Below are 17,110 nucleotides of genomic sequence, written 5' to 3'. Positions count from 1 at the left end.
AGAGTTGTACCAAGTTTTCTCCGAAGGACAGAAACTCACCTTTCATGTTTAGAGTTATTTTGGTATGTGCACACCTGCACAAGGGGCTGCTTCATTATAAAGGCTGCAAAATAATGAACAGGTGACAGTATTTGCACGTTGAAAGGTAAGAGAACAGAACCCATGTTGCTTTCAGGCAAAGGATAAAGGATTTATGTGGAGGCAGGCAAGGTTGTTTTCCCTCCTCCCCACTCTCTCCATTTCCTCTCTGCCAAACACCTCCCAAGCAGAGCTGCCAAGCCCCTTTTTATACTTCTAAATCTCTATACCTCTAAATTCTTATGTCCAGATCGACATTCCCAACTGCTTCATTCTTTCACTTTCCAAAGGGTGCTCAGACACTGCGAGGAGAAAAATCAGATTACTGCTTGCAATAACTGCATCCCATTTAAAGCTGTCCCTTCTTTTTACGGGAGTTGCCAAAACCCCAGCAGTAAAGGAGAAGCCAACTCTGAAGCACTGCACCTAGTAAAAATTTAATATAATAAAACAAATCAAAAACCGCAACATTATTTTAACCATTCACAATTAAAGTGGAAAAATTATAAGGCAGCCATTCACGGAATGATTTTGTGTACAAATGGTTTGGAAAAGAAGATATTAAAATTACAGTTCCGTACATGGAGTTAAGTAAACAGCAAAGACCATGTAATGTTTTTCCCTGGAAAGCCAAGGATGCTGAGATGTAACAAGAAAAAAAATAAGGTATTTTTTATTATTTTTTTTTTTAAATAAGAAGTTTGCAGTGAACAGGAATCTGAAATTCATCCCAATGCACCGCAGGGGCTCCGTCTGCCCCGGGAAGAACACACTTCATGCTCTGCCATGCCGGTCCCATGCAGGAAAGCATGGGAGAAGGGAGCAGCAGCAACGCTGCTCCCGCAGCACCTCCCTGCCACCCTGCACAAAGCTCGGACCACAGACACAGCAGCCGCTGCCAAAAACCCCTTGGAGACACCACTGGGCTCCAAGTAGACACGGGAGCTTTTCCTGGGTGTCCCGAACAATGTTATCCTCGTACACAATCCAACGGGGGTGTCTGTGTCAGCCACCTGGCACCTGACACTGCACGGAACAGTTATCACCAACACCCGTCCCGGCGTGATGGCTCTGCCCTCCTCGTCCGAGTCACATCAGAGCAGCTTCTGCATCTCTCAGCAGGTGCTGAAAACAAAGTATTTCCCTTTTTTATACAAAGAATAAGGAAGTTAGAATAGTAAGTAAAGTAGCAGAACACCCCGGAATTGAGGGAAACAGCCTGAGCCCAATTCCTACTGCCCATAAGAAATCAGGAACTGAGAAACCAGCTGAGGCAATTACAGATTTCCTACTGGGGGGATTTACAGGAGAGAGGGAGAAAAACGCCTGGCACTTAGTGTGCTACCTGCCCGACCTACTGCCACTAGCTCGCGGCAGAGCGCACAGGCAGAGGTGGCTGCTCCAAACGGGGACAGTAAGAAGAATTTGTTCACACCGAGGTCCCCTGAGGAGTAGAAAGTGACACCAGATGGCCCCGGCTAAATGCAGAGCTTGGATTTACTGTGACAGATGGGGAGGAGATAAAAAAGGAATATAATAAAATATTTTAACTCCTTAAAACTCCATGCCAGAGGAAAATACTCCTCCATGCAGAACAACAATTTGGAAGAGTTTGGTCACTGGAAATTTCATACTCTTATCAGAAAACCAAAAGCTTCCTTAGCTAAATTCTAGAAAATATTGCTGCTAGCTCTACATGGACAGAGAAAGAGGTCCACAGAAGCCGTGTAACAAAACAGAAACTACATGTCACTGGACTTACAGTGCCAACTTTGGGCTATCCATGTTTTCATTTAAAAACCATTGCCTGCTGTTACAACTTGGCCTCTCAATCATTAAATTGAGGACTAGCATTTCTGGTGGCTGTCCCAAAAGCTGCAAACATGATCTGAGGGGTGGGAAGAACAAGAGGCAAGACCTCTCAGCAAAGGAACCTGTTATGATGAACATGCCGGCGGTTCAGGCAGCTGCAGACAGGCTGACTGTAGCATCTTCCATCAGATTCAACACACATGTCCATAGAAAAAGGTACCGTACAGGTACAGAGGTACAAACCCACTGCAGGAGACCTTACCTGCATGGCTCCCTAACCACGGTAACTGTTAAACATCAAATAAGCACGAAGTCTTGATGCTAGCTTAACTGGGGGACACTTTCATCACCAAGCTGAGCCTCCAGATCATGTGTGCTCTACCTAAAGGCTACTGAACTAGCAGTTATGAGAGAAACCCAAGGCTCCTGCAGAAAAACAAAAGTTAAAGCAGGTGCTCTGCAAGCTGCTGCAAGTCAGCATCACCCATCTTTGGCTTGGTTTGCAAGGGAAAAAACAATCACTCTGCAATGGAAACCGTCTCAGGTGCAGTGGGAGGAAAAGAAAAATGGCTCGACTTGTACACTTCAGCAGACAACACACTTAAAAATAATAATAATAATAAAAATAATCATTCTTCCATGGGACATTAGCATCTGCTGTGGAACAGAGCTGCCTCTCCAGCAGAGCTGGCAATTCCTGTGAGCAGGACAGTGAGATCATGAAGGACTAATTAGGGCAAACAGGGCGAGCGCTGGGAGCTCTGTAACCTGCAGCACTCACCCACGAACAGGCGACTTGGGAGCTGCACTTGTAGGGTGAAAAAAGCAACTGCAAGGGGCCCGAGAGGATCTCCTCTCTGTCAGTATTTACACAATGGCTTTCTGGGACAAATTTTTTTGTGGAAGGCTACCGTCAAAGAAGATCGTTTCGATCTCGTGCACGAATTCTACTTGAAAATATTCTCTTGTGTCCTAGCAAGCAATCCCAGGAATTATTACTAAATTCAACCCTGGAGTACATCTGTGCTGTTGTGAAGCAAACAGAGCGCCCGCGAGCCCAGAAGTCAAGCCAATAACTCTTGTTGAACTAATGGACAAACGGAACAGTTACAGAAATGTAAAGTTAAGAGGCACCATGGCCTCTGTAGTATAAGCAGTAAATGGTGTTAGAGGGGGGGAAAAAAGAGAGAAAAAAGAACCTACATTCAAATGGCAACAATAAGCACTTCAGGAAAACAACTATTCAAGCTTGGAAGCTCCATTTCAAATAAACAAAAAACTAAGAACAGAAAAGTATTTGGCAATATTACTTCAAAAAGTGCAGACAGAATATAGCTTAGCATGGGCACAGAATTAAAAGGTTTACCTTTTGCCCCCCCTAAAAAAAAAAATTATGTCTTGAGTCTTTGCATGTCAAGCATCACGGGGTTTTTAATACATCACAGTTTTTAGAGCATAATGTATTTTGCAGGAGAGAAAAAGATGCCCGACAAGGGAAGGCTATGCCTTGGAAAGGATGTTTTATCACCCATCTACACTGACAGGCATCAGCAGTTGGCCATAAATCCTCAAGTAGATTGATCAAAACTCGTGATTACCAGAGGTGAATGTAGGATTCCCAAAGGCAAATTAAAATGCCTAACGTGTCCCCTGAAAACCCAACAGCTTGCTTCGTTTAGAACTGCTTTAGATGCACTTCATATGCTATCTGCAGTATAAATATTTAACCAAAGATCTCGTTGTGTTAGCCTTAATACTTTTTATTTAATGAGGAAAAAAAAAGAATAAAACACATACCCTGCTGATTTCTGTGGTTCAAAGTTTTAAAGAAGAGCTAGTAAAGTTCTCTGGTCCCTCAACAGCTGTTTCCATCAGATTTCTATTCCTCAGAGCACAGAACTGCTTGATTTCAAAAGACATTGTGGATTTCTTTCTCAAGCACAGAAGTAGTGTAATCACGGTACCAAATATTTAATTTCTGCTAACTTTTTTAGTGCCTACACTTTATTGACTTGCTGAAAGATCATCTTCCAAGATGTTCTGCCTTTTTTAAGGTTACCAACAACTGCATAAACAATCCAAATAATATTCTTCTCACTTCCACCCCTTGTCTTAAATAATGGAATGCTCTGCAGAACTCATCTGCGCTTGACCAAGCTGAATTCTCATCTCCTATATTAACTGTACATGTTGTCCAGAACTTATTTCCTACCAGTGATACTTCTATCACAACAGCAGTGTTGTCCGAAGTGCAAGTCACCTCTACAACACTGCTTGTGACAAACATTACAAAAAACAATCACACTGCCAGGACAATATAAAACCAAGGGGGGAGAAACCCCTACTTCACCAGTAAGAAGACTTCAACCTTCTAAAAGGCAGCCATCCTTTGCCCTTTTTTGTTCCTTTATCATCTGTGAAAACTCAATTGCAAGATACTTGGGTGACTGCAAGTTCATGATGAGCCACTAAATTCTTCCCCACTCACCTTCAACTCCAAATTCCATCCTCCCTGAGATTAGGGCCAGAAGTAACAATTAAAATAGAAATGTCTTCAAAAAAAAGAAAATTACATAGAATTAATGTCCGGCTGCCAAAGCACATTTTGCTACACTAAAAACTTTCCCAGTATTCCTCATTTTGCAATCAAGCTTCCCTCTGAACTCCATGAAAGTAGATGGGATGCATGATGGTAAGACAGACAACGATAAAGGGAGCAGCCGACATTTACTGCTCAGGTCGAATCAAGGAGATCAAGGAGAATGGTGAATTCCAAGTGTTTAGTGATGGTGTCCAATGGACAAAACCAGAGGAATAAGGCATCCTAGGACTAGGGCTGCCACCTCCAGACGGCTGAGTCCTTTTCCTCCAGTTGATTCAGGTTTGTGGCTGTGAGCAATGCCTCCCACTTCTGGGAGGACATGAACTGTTGCAACGTAAAGAAAAGTCCCAGCAGAAAAAAGCATTGCAACTCCGGTGGCATTGACTTCTGAAAGGGCTTCTTTGCTGCTCTGAGAATGGAGAAAAAAAAAAAAGAAGAAAAATGAGGCTATGCAGAATCTCTGCAACCAATAACACAAGCTCTGTGAAGACACAGGCAGCAGGATTTTCATCAACTCATTCTCTCGCAGGGATGACAATTTAAAGTGCTGTTTAATGTTGCACCTTTCAAGTAGAAACTGACACTGCTGACTGGGGGGCATAAATGAGGACATCTCTCTTCATACTTAGTTCATTTTACACTTCCAGGAACCCATATCCGAGTTTATGTAGAAACAACAGAAACCAAAATATGGTTTTAAAAATGTGAAAGTCAGATTGCAAAGTCACAAAACTTAAAGGACTCATTATAAAGAACACTCAGTGTTGATTTTTTCATATTTCAAAACAGTAAGAGTTTAAATAAGCTGTTAGCCTTTAAAAATCTAGTGCCCTGGAAGTTGATGCAAGCTCAGCTTAATTTAAGCCCCAAATGATCACACTTTCATATTTCATTTATATATATATATATATATATATATATATATAAGCAAACTTGTCCTATTTGCCAGAATTTCCATGCAAGTTTTTGTAAAAGATAAGCATCTTCCAAATCAAAAGTTTGAGCACTTCTTTCGCAGTAGGGTTAAGATCACCTTACACGCCCAAGTGTAATGAAATGCAAGACTGCTCATATCAGTTTGAAAAAGCTTCCTAATCTCCTACTCAAGTGTGATTTTACTTCTGTCATATAAGTCTTCAGTTACATTTCCAGAGATGAATATCCTCTACCTGGAGCTATGTTAACCACTGTGACAGCCTTTATGTCTTCATTTCTGTTCTTTCTGAAGTGCAAAATGAACTCTCAGCCAGACTGTATTAAGCAAGTGCTCAAACACCAATCTGATTTCTATTTACAAACCCAACCAACCCTTTCTGTCACATCCTATGCTGCAGTACCAGGTGTAAACTCCATTCCAGCAAGCAGGGGAATTATCCTAGATGATTTACTTAATCTGTTTCTTCCTGCATTAAGTTTAATGACACACTTTAGATTCTGTATACACGACTTCACAGTGTGGTCACTGGCAAAACTACAGCAATTAGAACTACAGAAGTGCCCTAGAAAATGCAACAGAAGGAAGAAACTTTGGGCAGATGATAAACACATCATTGCTCATTTCATAGGCTATTATCTGTATGAAGTCAGGCCAAAACTATGACGTAGGATAAGTATGAGGCAAAAAGGCTGTTCTACAGCCTCTAGCACAGAAGATTTAACCTTTGAAGACAAGACAACCAGTTCTGGGACGGTGAAGAAAATTGGTTCTGACGGAAGGCAAGGGCTATTTTTCTGTATCATACACACATATTGCTACCATTTTTGTCTACTTTTTTAATTAAAAAGTTCCAATCTGATTTTTTTTTTAGAACAGTTTGGCATATTTGTTTCTTCAAACCCTACTGCTAAGCTGCATTTTGAGCAGAACTAAGTCACCGACCTACCTTGCTTAGCCCTAAGTATGTCACCATGGACATAACAGGTGCTGCCAATGCAAAGACCAGCAAGTGTTTTCTGATTCTATTCCGTTCCAGCCCAGCATGCATCAGGAAGGAAACGAGGCCAAAGGCAGCTGGTGCCTGTAAAAAAAAAAAGAAACAATTCACTGAAATAACAATAGTAAGATCTTGCTTTCCTCACATTCCAGATACGCAATTAGGTAAAAAAAAATTCAGAGCAACATATGATAAACTAATAGGTGCACGTGTTGCCATATAGCCACTCATGAAATATTTGGGAACTACAGTTGACATACATACACACATGAATGTTTTAAGGAGAAAAAAAAACATTTTTTTTCTGACGTCAAGAGTCAGCGTTAGTTAGTTATGATCAGAAAAATGTTTAAAAGCTTTTCTGCAGAAAAACATATGATTGATATTGAAGCTACTACTACTTTTTTTTTAGTATGCTGATATTATAAAAATTGAAAGGATGAACTCTTTAAACAATAAAAGGCCTATCTTCCCCATATTCTTGGGAATGTCACACAAAGGCAAGAATTGCCATTGTCAGGACAAAGCTGCTTTTTCTCCTTGGAAGAAATAGACTAGGATATGCCCCTGTGGTTCACCCTGTAGAATATCTCCTGGAAGAGAAAAAAAATCTGATCCTTTTTTACTAGTTTCAGAAAAAGCTAGCACAAAGGTGCTGCACTTCTTAACCCTTCTTCCAAGCCAGGCAGTAAGAATCTTTCCTCCTTGCCTTATTCCGACTTTACATCCTCCATTTGATATCCAGCTGTATATGGTACCAGTGTACCTATATCCTTCACATGGTGCAACGGTTCTGTTCATTTCAATGACATAACACACTTCCATATTGCATCACTAGGAACTTAGATCTTTATGAACTTCTATACGCTTTAAGAAGCCTTAAAAGACAGATTTCTGGATGGTGACTTACCTTGTGCAACATAATCGCAACAAACACTATTAACTGGACACTAGTCTGGGATGTGGAGGCTGCTGCACCCAATGCAACACCATCAGCTGAAAAAGGAGTGCAAGTCCATGCATTACTCATCCAGGTAACTTCCAGATTTCTTTCAATGGCTGACAGTACCACGCATGCTGACTTGAAAAGGTCCTTTTACTCGAAAAGTCATTAATACCACCAGCCCAATACATCACTCACTCCCCTTTGCTTCTAAAGCCACAACCACCTTAAAATTTCAATCAGCCCTCAGCAGAAGCCATCTCATTTTCTATAAGAACAGCAAGGTAGAACTGAGAATCTATTTAGTATTGACACGTCTCGAGAAGACAGAATCGGGTAACAAGTTTAGCAATTTTAATTTTCTTTGTAGCATTTGCTTCCTATCTAGATTCAAAAATAAAATAAAATAAAATAGCACCATTTAAGATTCTCTGCATTACAGTGGCTTGATTTATTACCTTTTTTAAATGAATACCTAAAATTATAGTTTTCACCATTTAACAATATTATACCAATGAAATAGGAAATGGATTTTACTAGTCTTTACACATAAATACTTTATAATTGAAATAACATCTTTTGTTCAAAATCTTAGCCTACACAATAGCTTACGACAGGGGATATTAAAAAGCATCATCATCTAATATATTTGCAATAAAAGCAAGAATTACAAAATGAATTTGTGTTGAGTGGTATACATTCGAGAGCTGAGAGTTGCAAAAGTCAATATAAAACCAACCAACCAAGCAAACAAACCCCTCTGCAGCTCAGCTGACATCACAGACCCAAAAGGGCTTCTCACTACATATCAAACATACATTTTCCCATATTGAAAAGTAACAGCTAAAGCAGCCAGCATAGGAACAGGAGGGGGAGACAGTGAGCATCACAAAGCAAGTTTTCAAAGGGGAAAAAGAAGAGGGAAAACATCATAGCAGTATAAAATTTCCATGCAAAATTCTGAGTACTGGAGTATGTTTTCCCATTAGGTCTTGTGGGGTGTGGGGTGTGTGTGAAACTTCGCTTTCCCCCCTCTTTTGCTTTGTTACGAAAGTAAAAGCCGATAGCCTTCAAAAACACCTCTGCATAACCCTTAACTGGCCAGTTAAGCCATAAAGGGACCCTCTAGGTTCTGACAGCTGTTTAAACCTGCACAAATACTACTAAAGAGTTAATTGAAGGTTATTAAAGATGTGTACTGTAGCATATTTTAACATTAAACACTCCTCATGGCTCTTTCCACATGCTAATGATAACACAATTTAAAATGCATGTATTTCCATAGGTTAAAGTCAAATTAAATTACACAGAAGTCCTTCCCAAACTGTAGCAGTAGGTGCCACATTACCTGCAGCATGGACCACTAATCCCAATGTTGTGGTGATTTTGGAATTGCCTGATCTTGCAGCTTCTGGATCTGAAATGGTCATTAGGAAATTAAGGATTAAGGAGAGCATATACACAAATTAACTGGAACAAAATTTATAGCATATGAGCATGTAGGCTCTAGGTGTGATAAGAAGCTTACTCAGACAAGAATTCCAAACCAACTGATCTTTTGCATTTCTGCATTAGATTTCCTATAAAGTAGTTCAATACTTAACACTACCAAATCACCTTACGATCTTTCAGCAAAAAAGTTACAGGATCATAGACTATTCTTTGCAGTTTATGGGGTCATTGCCATAGGCAGCTATAGTTCTTGCTCTTAACTTCAAACCCCAATTTTAAAGTTCTGTGCTACCATGAGCAGAAAATGTCCATTTTCCATTACTAGCATCCAGAGCTACTCCCAGGGTCCTGGATGATTTTGCCCATGTAGCCCAGCTTTGGTCTTCTCCTTCACAGGACTACCTTGGTCAGCCTCCATTACCTTGGTTCTATGGCAATTCCTTAGTAAGCTTTAAATTCTACTTGTTGCCATGACTTGCAAAAATTTCCCTTTAACATTATACATCTCAAAGAAAACAGACAGTATTGTTTTAGATTAAGGGACCTGCCTGCAATTGTTTGATAATTATTCTGACTACATGAATGAGACAGGCAAGTCTCACATGAGAACCAAAACAGGCAGTTCTTCAACTAACTAATTACAAACAGTTCAACAGTTACTATTTAATTCTAGTGTAGTACATTATTATTTAATTATACAGTGTTTGAAAAGCTGTCTGCAAGCATGCTGACAAACGTGTACTGCTGCCAGAAAGCCCTGCTCCTTTCCTAATGTCCAGCCCCATCCTCTGGTTGCTCTCTTCCCACCACTAGCATCCCTGGCCTGGCACTCACAGAACGACCAGATATTAGTTCCAATGAGGAAAAAGCATTTCTTGAGCCTACCTGATAAAAACTGCTAAAATACCACTGCATTTCCCATGTCAGAGATGCAGGCCAAACAAAACTGTACTTTGTACCCTGTCTTAAAGCATGTACCTCTACCAGCTCAACAAAAGCAGTCAATTTTCTGCTCTTTGCTCTGATGAAGGACATTAGAAATGGTCACAAACTGTACACAGATTCCCCTGAAAATTGATTATCCAAGTACCCTCTCTTAAAAGGGACTGAAAACTCGACTGATCACATTAAAACCCAGCAGCATCCAGGAAGGAAAAAAAAAAAAAAATAAGCACCTTCTTAATAAAGACTACCTGCTAGCAAGTACAACTGAAGTGAATCTTTACTTACCATCTGCAGAGTGCACATGAGAGCTGCCTATCTGGTCCACTAGGAGCATGAAGACAAAGCCAAGGACAAGGGAAACGCCAATGTAGGCGTGCAACCTGGAATGGTCATGGCCATATTCATGGTCATGGCCATACTCATGCACAACTGGGATTTTTGCTACCTTCTCCGACTCCACCACATGCTGCACCTCACTTGCTGGGCGATGCTTCCCTGTGGCAAAAAAAGCAAGCACACAGATTAGAAAATGGCCTATATATGTCATTCTTGCTTCTTTTCCTCCTTTCTCTTCACTCAGCCGTGGGCAAAACACAAAATTCATCATCAAGTCTTTCTCAGTCCAGTTTCTTAGGCAGCATGCATTTGCTTGGTTGACCTCCTTTTGTTTGCCCCTCCCAAACATCTTCTGCAGAAAAAACTTCAAATGCTTTGTAGGTTAGAAATACTGACAAATGTCTCTATCTACAAGGACTCTTAGAAAACAGAGATATGATGCAGTTTTACTGACTTTGTTATCATTTGCCTTAGTATGATCTTTATACTTCTGGCATGAGCCATCAGAAGCAAAACCTTTACTATATAAAACTTTCAATTTCAACACTGATCAATGAGTGTAGAGCTGAACTTATATGTCTTTGAAGAGGAAGGTTTTACTGGAATGCACATGTAACATTCCCAGTAGTCTTCTACGTAACGGCTCCCAACAACATCCTCAAAACCTCCAAGCTGGCTCATGTCCAAGGGGAAACTACTGCTTCTGCAAGCCAGTCTGACACACAGGGCAACAACATCTGCAAGGACACAGCCTTTTTGGTACTGGTCAAAGACTGGGGAGAGCTGCCTTTTTTATTTTATTTTTTGTAGTTAAATTTGTAATAGCTGTAAATTTCATCTCTCTGGAGTAAGAGATGTCTCTCCTTCAGGTAGGACATCAGAAAACAGAATTACACGAAAGATTATTATCAATGTTACTTAAACCTTTATTTACAGAGAGAATGGTTTTAGTCAGGAGAATTTGTTAGGAAATTAAACATCTGAAGCTCGCTTAGAACAAATTAGTTTTGCACAGATGCCTATGTTTGACTTTACTACTAATGGGAATTACCTTTTCTCTTCAAATATAAATACTATATAATTAATAGTTTGTAAGATGTATGTAGATGTAATACATGACCAATATACCACACTTAGTGAAAAAATAGGCAGTTCTCAGTAACTGCATTTACTGCTAACTATACCATTAGAAAAAAATAAGTCTACTTAGAAATAAAATGGAATGAAGATCAAACCCACAACTACAGCTCATTAGAGATCCTACATTACAGTGCACACATTACAATACTGTATAAAAACATAATCAGAGCTGCTTTCCCTTCTAGTTATGGATGATTTTATTTATTATCTTCTGATTACTTTAAATGTAACCAGAAACACATTAAAGTAGTGGAAAGTAAAGCAGGCTAAAATAAAGCCTACACTAGAAAAACTGTATTTTTTATAAATACATATAAAGGTTGAAAATATGTGGAAACAAAAAAATGGCAAAACTTTGAAGATTATGACTTTCTCTGAAGATCAGAAACAACAATACATTTGCAAAGTTCTCTACGGCCTCAGTTTTACCCGTCTTTCCATCTTAAGACTAGGCAGCTGCTTACTTTCGGATAAACTTCTGATTTTAATCATATTGAAAAATCTTATCTATGCAATGGCAACGTAATAGCACTATCACTCCAGGCTTAATAATTACGCTAATAATTTTACTAATTAAAGTGCACTAACAAAGATAATGAGCCAAGACTACTAAAAATAAGTACGAAATATTGAAAACTCAGGTTTTCCAAGACTTTTAGGCATGTGTCCCATGATGCTTCTGTAGGACGTTAACTCCATTAGCTTTAAGCTATTCATTAGCGGCAAAACTATCTGAAAGGCTGGTGGCAGCAGATCAGAACTGGAGAGAAGAAGCTGGTACCTCACTGCTGACATACAATGGATGCTGCCATTCCAAACAGGAATGCCTTCCAGTCTGAGAGTCCTACTCCTATATGACCACAGGAAGCTACAGCACATAACCCACAGATGACCTTCTCCCAAAGGCATTTCCATGCATCTTGTCTGAAGTTCCAGTGAGAGTTAAAATGTTAACTTTACAGAGCAGTACACATGACCTGGCATAAAAGGCCACCAACACTGGATCTGCAAGTGACTGGATCACTCGGAACTGTTCCACAGCATGACCACATTTATTTATCAAATCACCACTAATGTACAGTATTGTGCTTATGAAAAGTTTGTGATTTTACACTGGCTATCCACCATGCTGCTGTGCCTCCTCGCTCCTCCACTCCATCCTAATTGGCCTAGAAAATGGCCCAGTGCATCACCACACCACAAGCTAAGTTACCTCCAACAACAGCATCCATAGACACAGCTTTGGTTCTTACCCTCCAAAATGTCTTCATAAAGTGCATGTACTCCTTCTGGCACAATGACAGCCAGGGCAGTTCCACACAGCAGCCCAGCACCCAAAACAGTCACCAACTTTAATCTCTCCTGCAAGCAAACATAAAATAAAGTATCATCAGTAATAATAATAATAATAATAATAATAATAATAATAATAATAATAATAAAAACTCCTCTACACTCTCTCTCTCATTACTAAACCTTAAATGAAGAGGGGGAGAGTACTAGGACAAAGGGGGGGGGTATAATCCACAACACCTGCGCATAATTTTTCTTCAAAAGCCCCAATTTCAGCCTTTTACATGTCCACAACTTCTGATGCAAACGATCAAAGTAGAAAATGAAGATTAGAAAGGACTTGATTGTTATCATTAGGCAAGAAATGATACATGACATATGTGAAAAAACCCAAGATTGTTATAGTTTATATATATATACACACACACACACACACAAATATATATATACACAGTTATATATATATATATATATATATATAGCTAATTTATCCTGTAGTGCTCCAATTGCAAGGCCTACACAGGTGAAGGAAGATTCAGGGTGCCTGAATCAGGGATAACACTTCTAATTCTATATTTTATCATCCTTCTGGGTTTGTGATCAAATATATCCTTCCTACTAGAAATTATATAAAAAAAGCCAGTTTCCCAAAGTTTCTCCTAGGTACGGCATCGCACAAGAGAAATTGCTTGCTCCTCCCAAATTCCTAATCTGTATAACCAGGACATATGCAAGAAAGACAAATGAATGAAAACACTGAAGAAAACCAATAATAAAAAAAATGAACCTATAATACATTGGTTAAGTATGAGCCTGAACTGCTAAGTCTGCTATACTTAGTATAGAGAAAGACTAAGAAAAAAGTTTTATGACTACAGGAACAAAGGAAAGATTCCATAAGGAAAAAAAAAAAATCATAAGGATTACCTTTCTCAAAAGGCACTAGTTTTGGGCAAAAGGCCTAGACAAACATCACTGTTCCCTAGACTGCAGTGCCTCTTGACTAAATTCTACTTTTCCTGTGCAAGAAGAATTTATTATTAGCTTTTGTTTGCTTGTGATTGCAACACTAACAGGCTAAGGTCAAAGTCACGGACGAAAATGCAATTACATAAGCATCTAACGGTACCTAAAGTACAGCAACTTGCTTCACGTGGCAAGTTTCCTCCCCTCCAGAAGACACCTTCTGCAATAGCTCGTATCACACCTAGCACACCTAGTACCTCCTGAAGTCCTTGGTAACAACTGCGTATCACCTACTTTGTGGCAGAACCATCAGCATCATCTCAAATGCACAAAGAGATGTTGGTGCTATCCAGAAAGCAGTATTAACTACTGAGGACCTGGGTAGCAGTATGCAACTAAAAGGAAATCACTCACAGGAAACCACCTTATTATATCCCCTGCTTTCCTTTGAGCACAATAATTCAAGTTGAAGAAATCTCACCTAAATAGATAGCTTTATACGGCAGCACTATGATCTCTTACTCTATACAATATGTATTTTACGTACAATGCATGTAATACACACACACACAAAAATACACACACACACACACACACACACACAGAGCCAAAACCAAAATGCCACCAAGTGGTACTGTTTTACTATGACTTACTTTAACTTGGACATCTGTGATTGTTTTTCCTAAGCACAAAAATGACACACTAACACATTACTACTTCAACAAGAGTCGGCCTGCTTAGAGATGATGAATACAGCAATCTAATACCTGCAGTCTACCCAGACGGGTGAAAGTCATTTAGTTTGGTCCGGGAAATTGAATATTTTAAGAACAAATCGTTAGTTACCAAAACACTGGCATGTCTCATGACAAAATATCAATAGAATAAATAGTGTGGAAAATCCTACAGGACAATACCTTAATATTTCTATTCTAAAAGAAAACCCAGATGTTCCTCAGCTCAGTGTTTGTCAAATTCTTGCCTTAGAACAGCAGAGCACCAAAATACCCACCAGCAGGAAGTCTCACCTACTTTCAGTAGCCAACAGTTCTACTTCAGCCAACACTGCAGGTGTTCAGTAGGCACTTAAAGAAGATAAACTTCTGGAACTTTTAATTTTTGGCTTTTCAGCTGCAGCTTAAGCGAGAGCCTCAAGAACTGGTACAGCCTAGTTTCTGGCTCTAGGTTAGCCTCGAAGGGTACTGCAAGTCAGGACTAAAGGGAATGGATCCATATCTGCATAAACAAAATGAAACTCTGCTTGGTCTGTGTCTAAAAATACCTGGGTATACTGGGGCTTCATACTTTTAACAATATTTATATCTACCTAAAAGGATAGGAGGGGGGGGGGGGGGGGGGGGGGGGGGGGGGAAGCCCTTTCAAAGTATTCTTTTTCTTTGCTGAAACTATGTTTAGCAAAGCAGAGAATATGTTGTCCAAACAGTCATTTCAGTTTAAAGTGATCCATACTGCAAATGCATAGTCAAATTTAAACAAAACAATTTTAACTGTTAATTAGGTATTCTCAAGATCAGATACTCCTTGCACAAAATCTATTTGTAAAGAGGTTCAGCTTCTCTTTCAAATCAGTACAACATGTATGTCCTCACAAAATCTACTTTAAATGAAAGAAATGAAAGAAGAAATTCAGAGTTTGAAATACTCCAACAAACTTGATTTACAAACTGTACACAGATTTACAAACATTGCAGACAGGACAGGTCAATTAGTATTTGATTACTGTTAATGTAAAGCAACTTGCATCGAAATAAAAGGAAGCGGCAGGTGGCTTTCAAAAACATTCATTAAATAAATAATAATAAAAAAAGCGCCAGGTAATGGTCTTGGCAAATTTACAAGACAGTCCTTTCCATGCATCAGCACAAGAGAGAGTTTTAAAAAGGTAAAAGAAGGTAGAGAAACCTCACAAAATATTATTGTTTCAATTCATTCAGGTGAACCATGTTATGACAAAAGGAACCGCATCTTTTTCCATGTCCATGTTCATAAAACCCCAGAGCCTTCACGGCACTAGCCAGCATGAGACTAACAGACAGGTTCCAGGTGAGATGTGATAGGGAAACAAGTCGCCTTTCTTCCCAACTGCTCCCTTTCCAAGAAAAGCAAAGTAACCAGTAGAAATAAGAAACCGGGGTCTTAATATTTCAAAGTAATTGAACTTTCACATCTATTGTGACAGTCAATGGTCTGAAGGAGAAAAAAAAATAGCCCCCAGGCCTCAGAGGATATTCTGAGACTTCTTGACACTTTAGCAATGACAATGTCACCTCTTAGAAGAGCCCAAATAATGTTGTTTATGAATTCTTGTTCCAGTTGGACCCACATTTGATCTCAGCAGTTTTTCTCTCTTTAAACAGTGTATTTTAATCCTGAGTATTAAAAGAACACTTTGAGTTGTCAAAGATATTAACATGACTTTTTTTTTTCCTGTAATTATCAAAGAATTTTTTATCTAAACAGTAGTGAAGAGTAGAAGCAAAACATTTAACCAAAACCCATTTTCTGAGAACATTTTAAGAACTGACTTAGAAGCCCTGACATAGTCTCCATGGTCACATAATAGAAGTTAACTTCTAACCTTAGAAGTTTCTGACATAAACTCCTTAAGAGAATATCCATGTCCTCTTGGTCTTCAGCCACAGGCTGAGGCTTTGCTGGACTACGGCTAAGAAACTTTAATAGATTTTGATACCCTTAAGTGATGTTACGTACATTTTGAGCAAACTTTACGCTGTGATTTTCAGTGAGCATCTACCCATGTTTTCCTTAGAAACCTTTTTTAAGTTACAAGAGCACAGTCGCAGCTGAAAGGGGACAGCCGGTATAGTTTGCACCTAATGCCTGCTTCTCTTCCTCAGCAGCCAACTAGCACCCGGTGAAGCTGTCTTACCTCTGAAAAGTTAACTGCCAGGGGGATAATCCCCGCCACATAACAGGCAACCAGCATGGCCAGGGAGAGCAGGCAGATGGAGTGGAAATCGTCCATTTCGCGGCTTTCTGTCCCGTCCCTTAGAGCGAAACCCAAGAGCAGCTTTCGCGGCGCGCCTCAGCCCGTGCAGACACCGAGCTGCCGGGCGCGGCCTGCGGCCATGTCTGCCCCGCGCGCGGCCCCGGCAGCTCCGCGCCGGGGAGGGGGCGGCCCGGGCCTCACCTGAGGCGCGGGGCCGGCGGAGAGAGGGGGACACGGAGCGGCCTGGGGGCGGGCGGGGGGACAGAGGCCGCGTCGCTCCGCGGGCTCCCACAGCCGCCAGCGCCACCGCGGCCACCAACTGCCACCTCCGCGCCGCAACGGGGCGCTTCCTCTTCCGGGGCGCGCCCCGCCCGCGCGCTTCCCGCCCTCAAGATGGCGGCGAGGCCGAGGGGGGAAAGCGCGCAGCGCCCTCACCAAAGATGGCGGCGCGGCCTTTCCCCCGCCTCCCACCCCCCCCCACTCCGCGCGCGCCCAGCCGAGCGCGGGCGCTCCCGGCATCCCGCGCGCGCGCTGCCGTGTGGCAGGCGCCCTCCATGGTCGGCCGTTAGCGCGGCGCTTCCGGCCGGCGCGGGGGCTTGTGGGGCACTCGGCGGGCGCCTCGGAGTCGGCGGCGGAGC

The 17,110-nt window shown here is 40.9% G+C and overlaps 1 protein-coding gene across 1 annotated transcript; it reads right to left on the bottom strand.

The window, feature by feature from the left end:
• Positions 1-1,102: 1,102 nt before the first annotated feature.
• SLC39A9 (solute carrier family 39 member 9) lies at positions 1,103-16,589 on the bottom strand. The gene is made up of 7 exons (XM_026038196.1): positions 16,413-16,589; positions 12,496-12,604; positions 10,052-10,261; positions 8,718-8,786; positions 7,337-7,422; positions 6,376-6,510; positions 1,103-4,901 (listed from the first exon to the last, which is right to left on the bottom strand). Exons 1-7 carry the CDS (start codon positions 16,506-16,508, stop codon positions 4,671-4,673), a joined length of 936 nt encoding a protein of 311 aa, XP_025893981.1. The 5' UTR covers positions 16,509-16,589; the 3' UTR covers positions 1,103-4,670.
• Between the last annotated feature and the right edge of the window lie 521 nt (positions 16,590-17,110).

The sequence above is a fragment of the Nothoprocta perdicaria genome, unplaced genomic scaffold, assembly GCF_003342845.1.
Source record: "Nothoprocta perdicaria isolate Ctin4 unplaced genomic scaffold, notPer1 scaffold_204, whole genome shotgun sequence".
Classification (NCBI taxonomy): Eukaryota; Metazoa; Chordata; class Aves; order Tinamiformes; family Tinamidae; genus Nothoprocta; species Nothoprocta perdicaria.
This window is presented reverse-complemented; position numbering and strand designations above follow the sequence as displayed.

Excerpts from the sequence above, each read along its gene's own strand:
- SLC39A9 (XM_026038196.1), bottom strand. The coding sequence starts at position 16,508 with ATGGACGATTTCCACTCCATCTGCCTGCTCTCCCTGGCCATGCTGGTT. Across the intron at positions 8,787-10,051 it reads TCATGTGCACTCTGCAGATG|ATCCAGAAGCTGCAAGATCA; the intron begins GTAAGTAAAGAT and ends TGACCATTTCAG. Across the intron at positions 4,902-6,375 it reads CATACTTAGGGCTAAGCAAG|AGCAGCAAAGAAGCCCTTTC; the intron begins GTAGGTCGGTGA and ends CTCCATTCTCAG.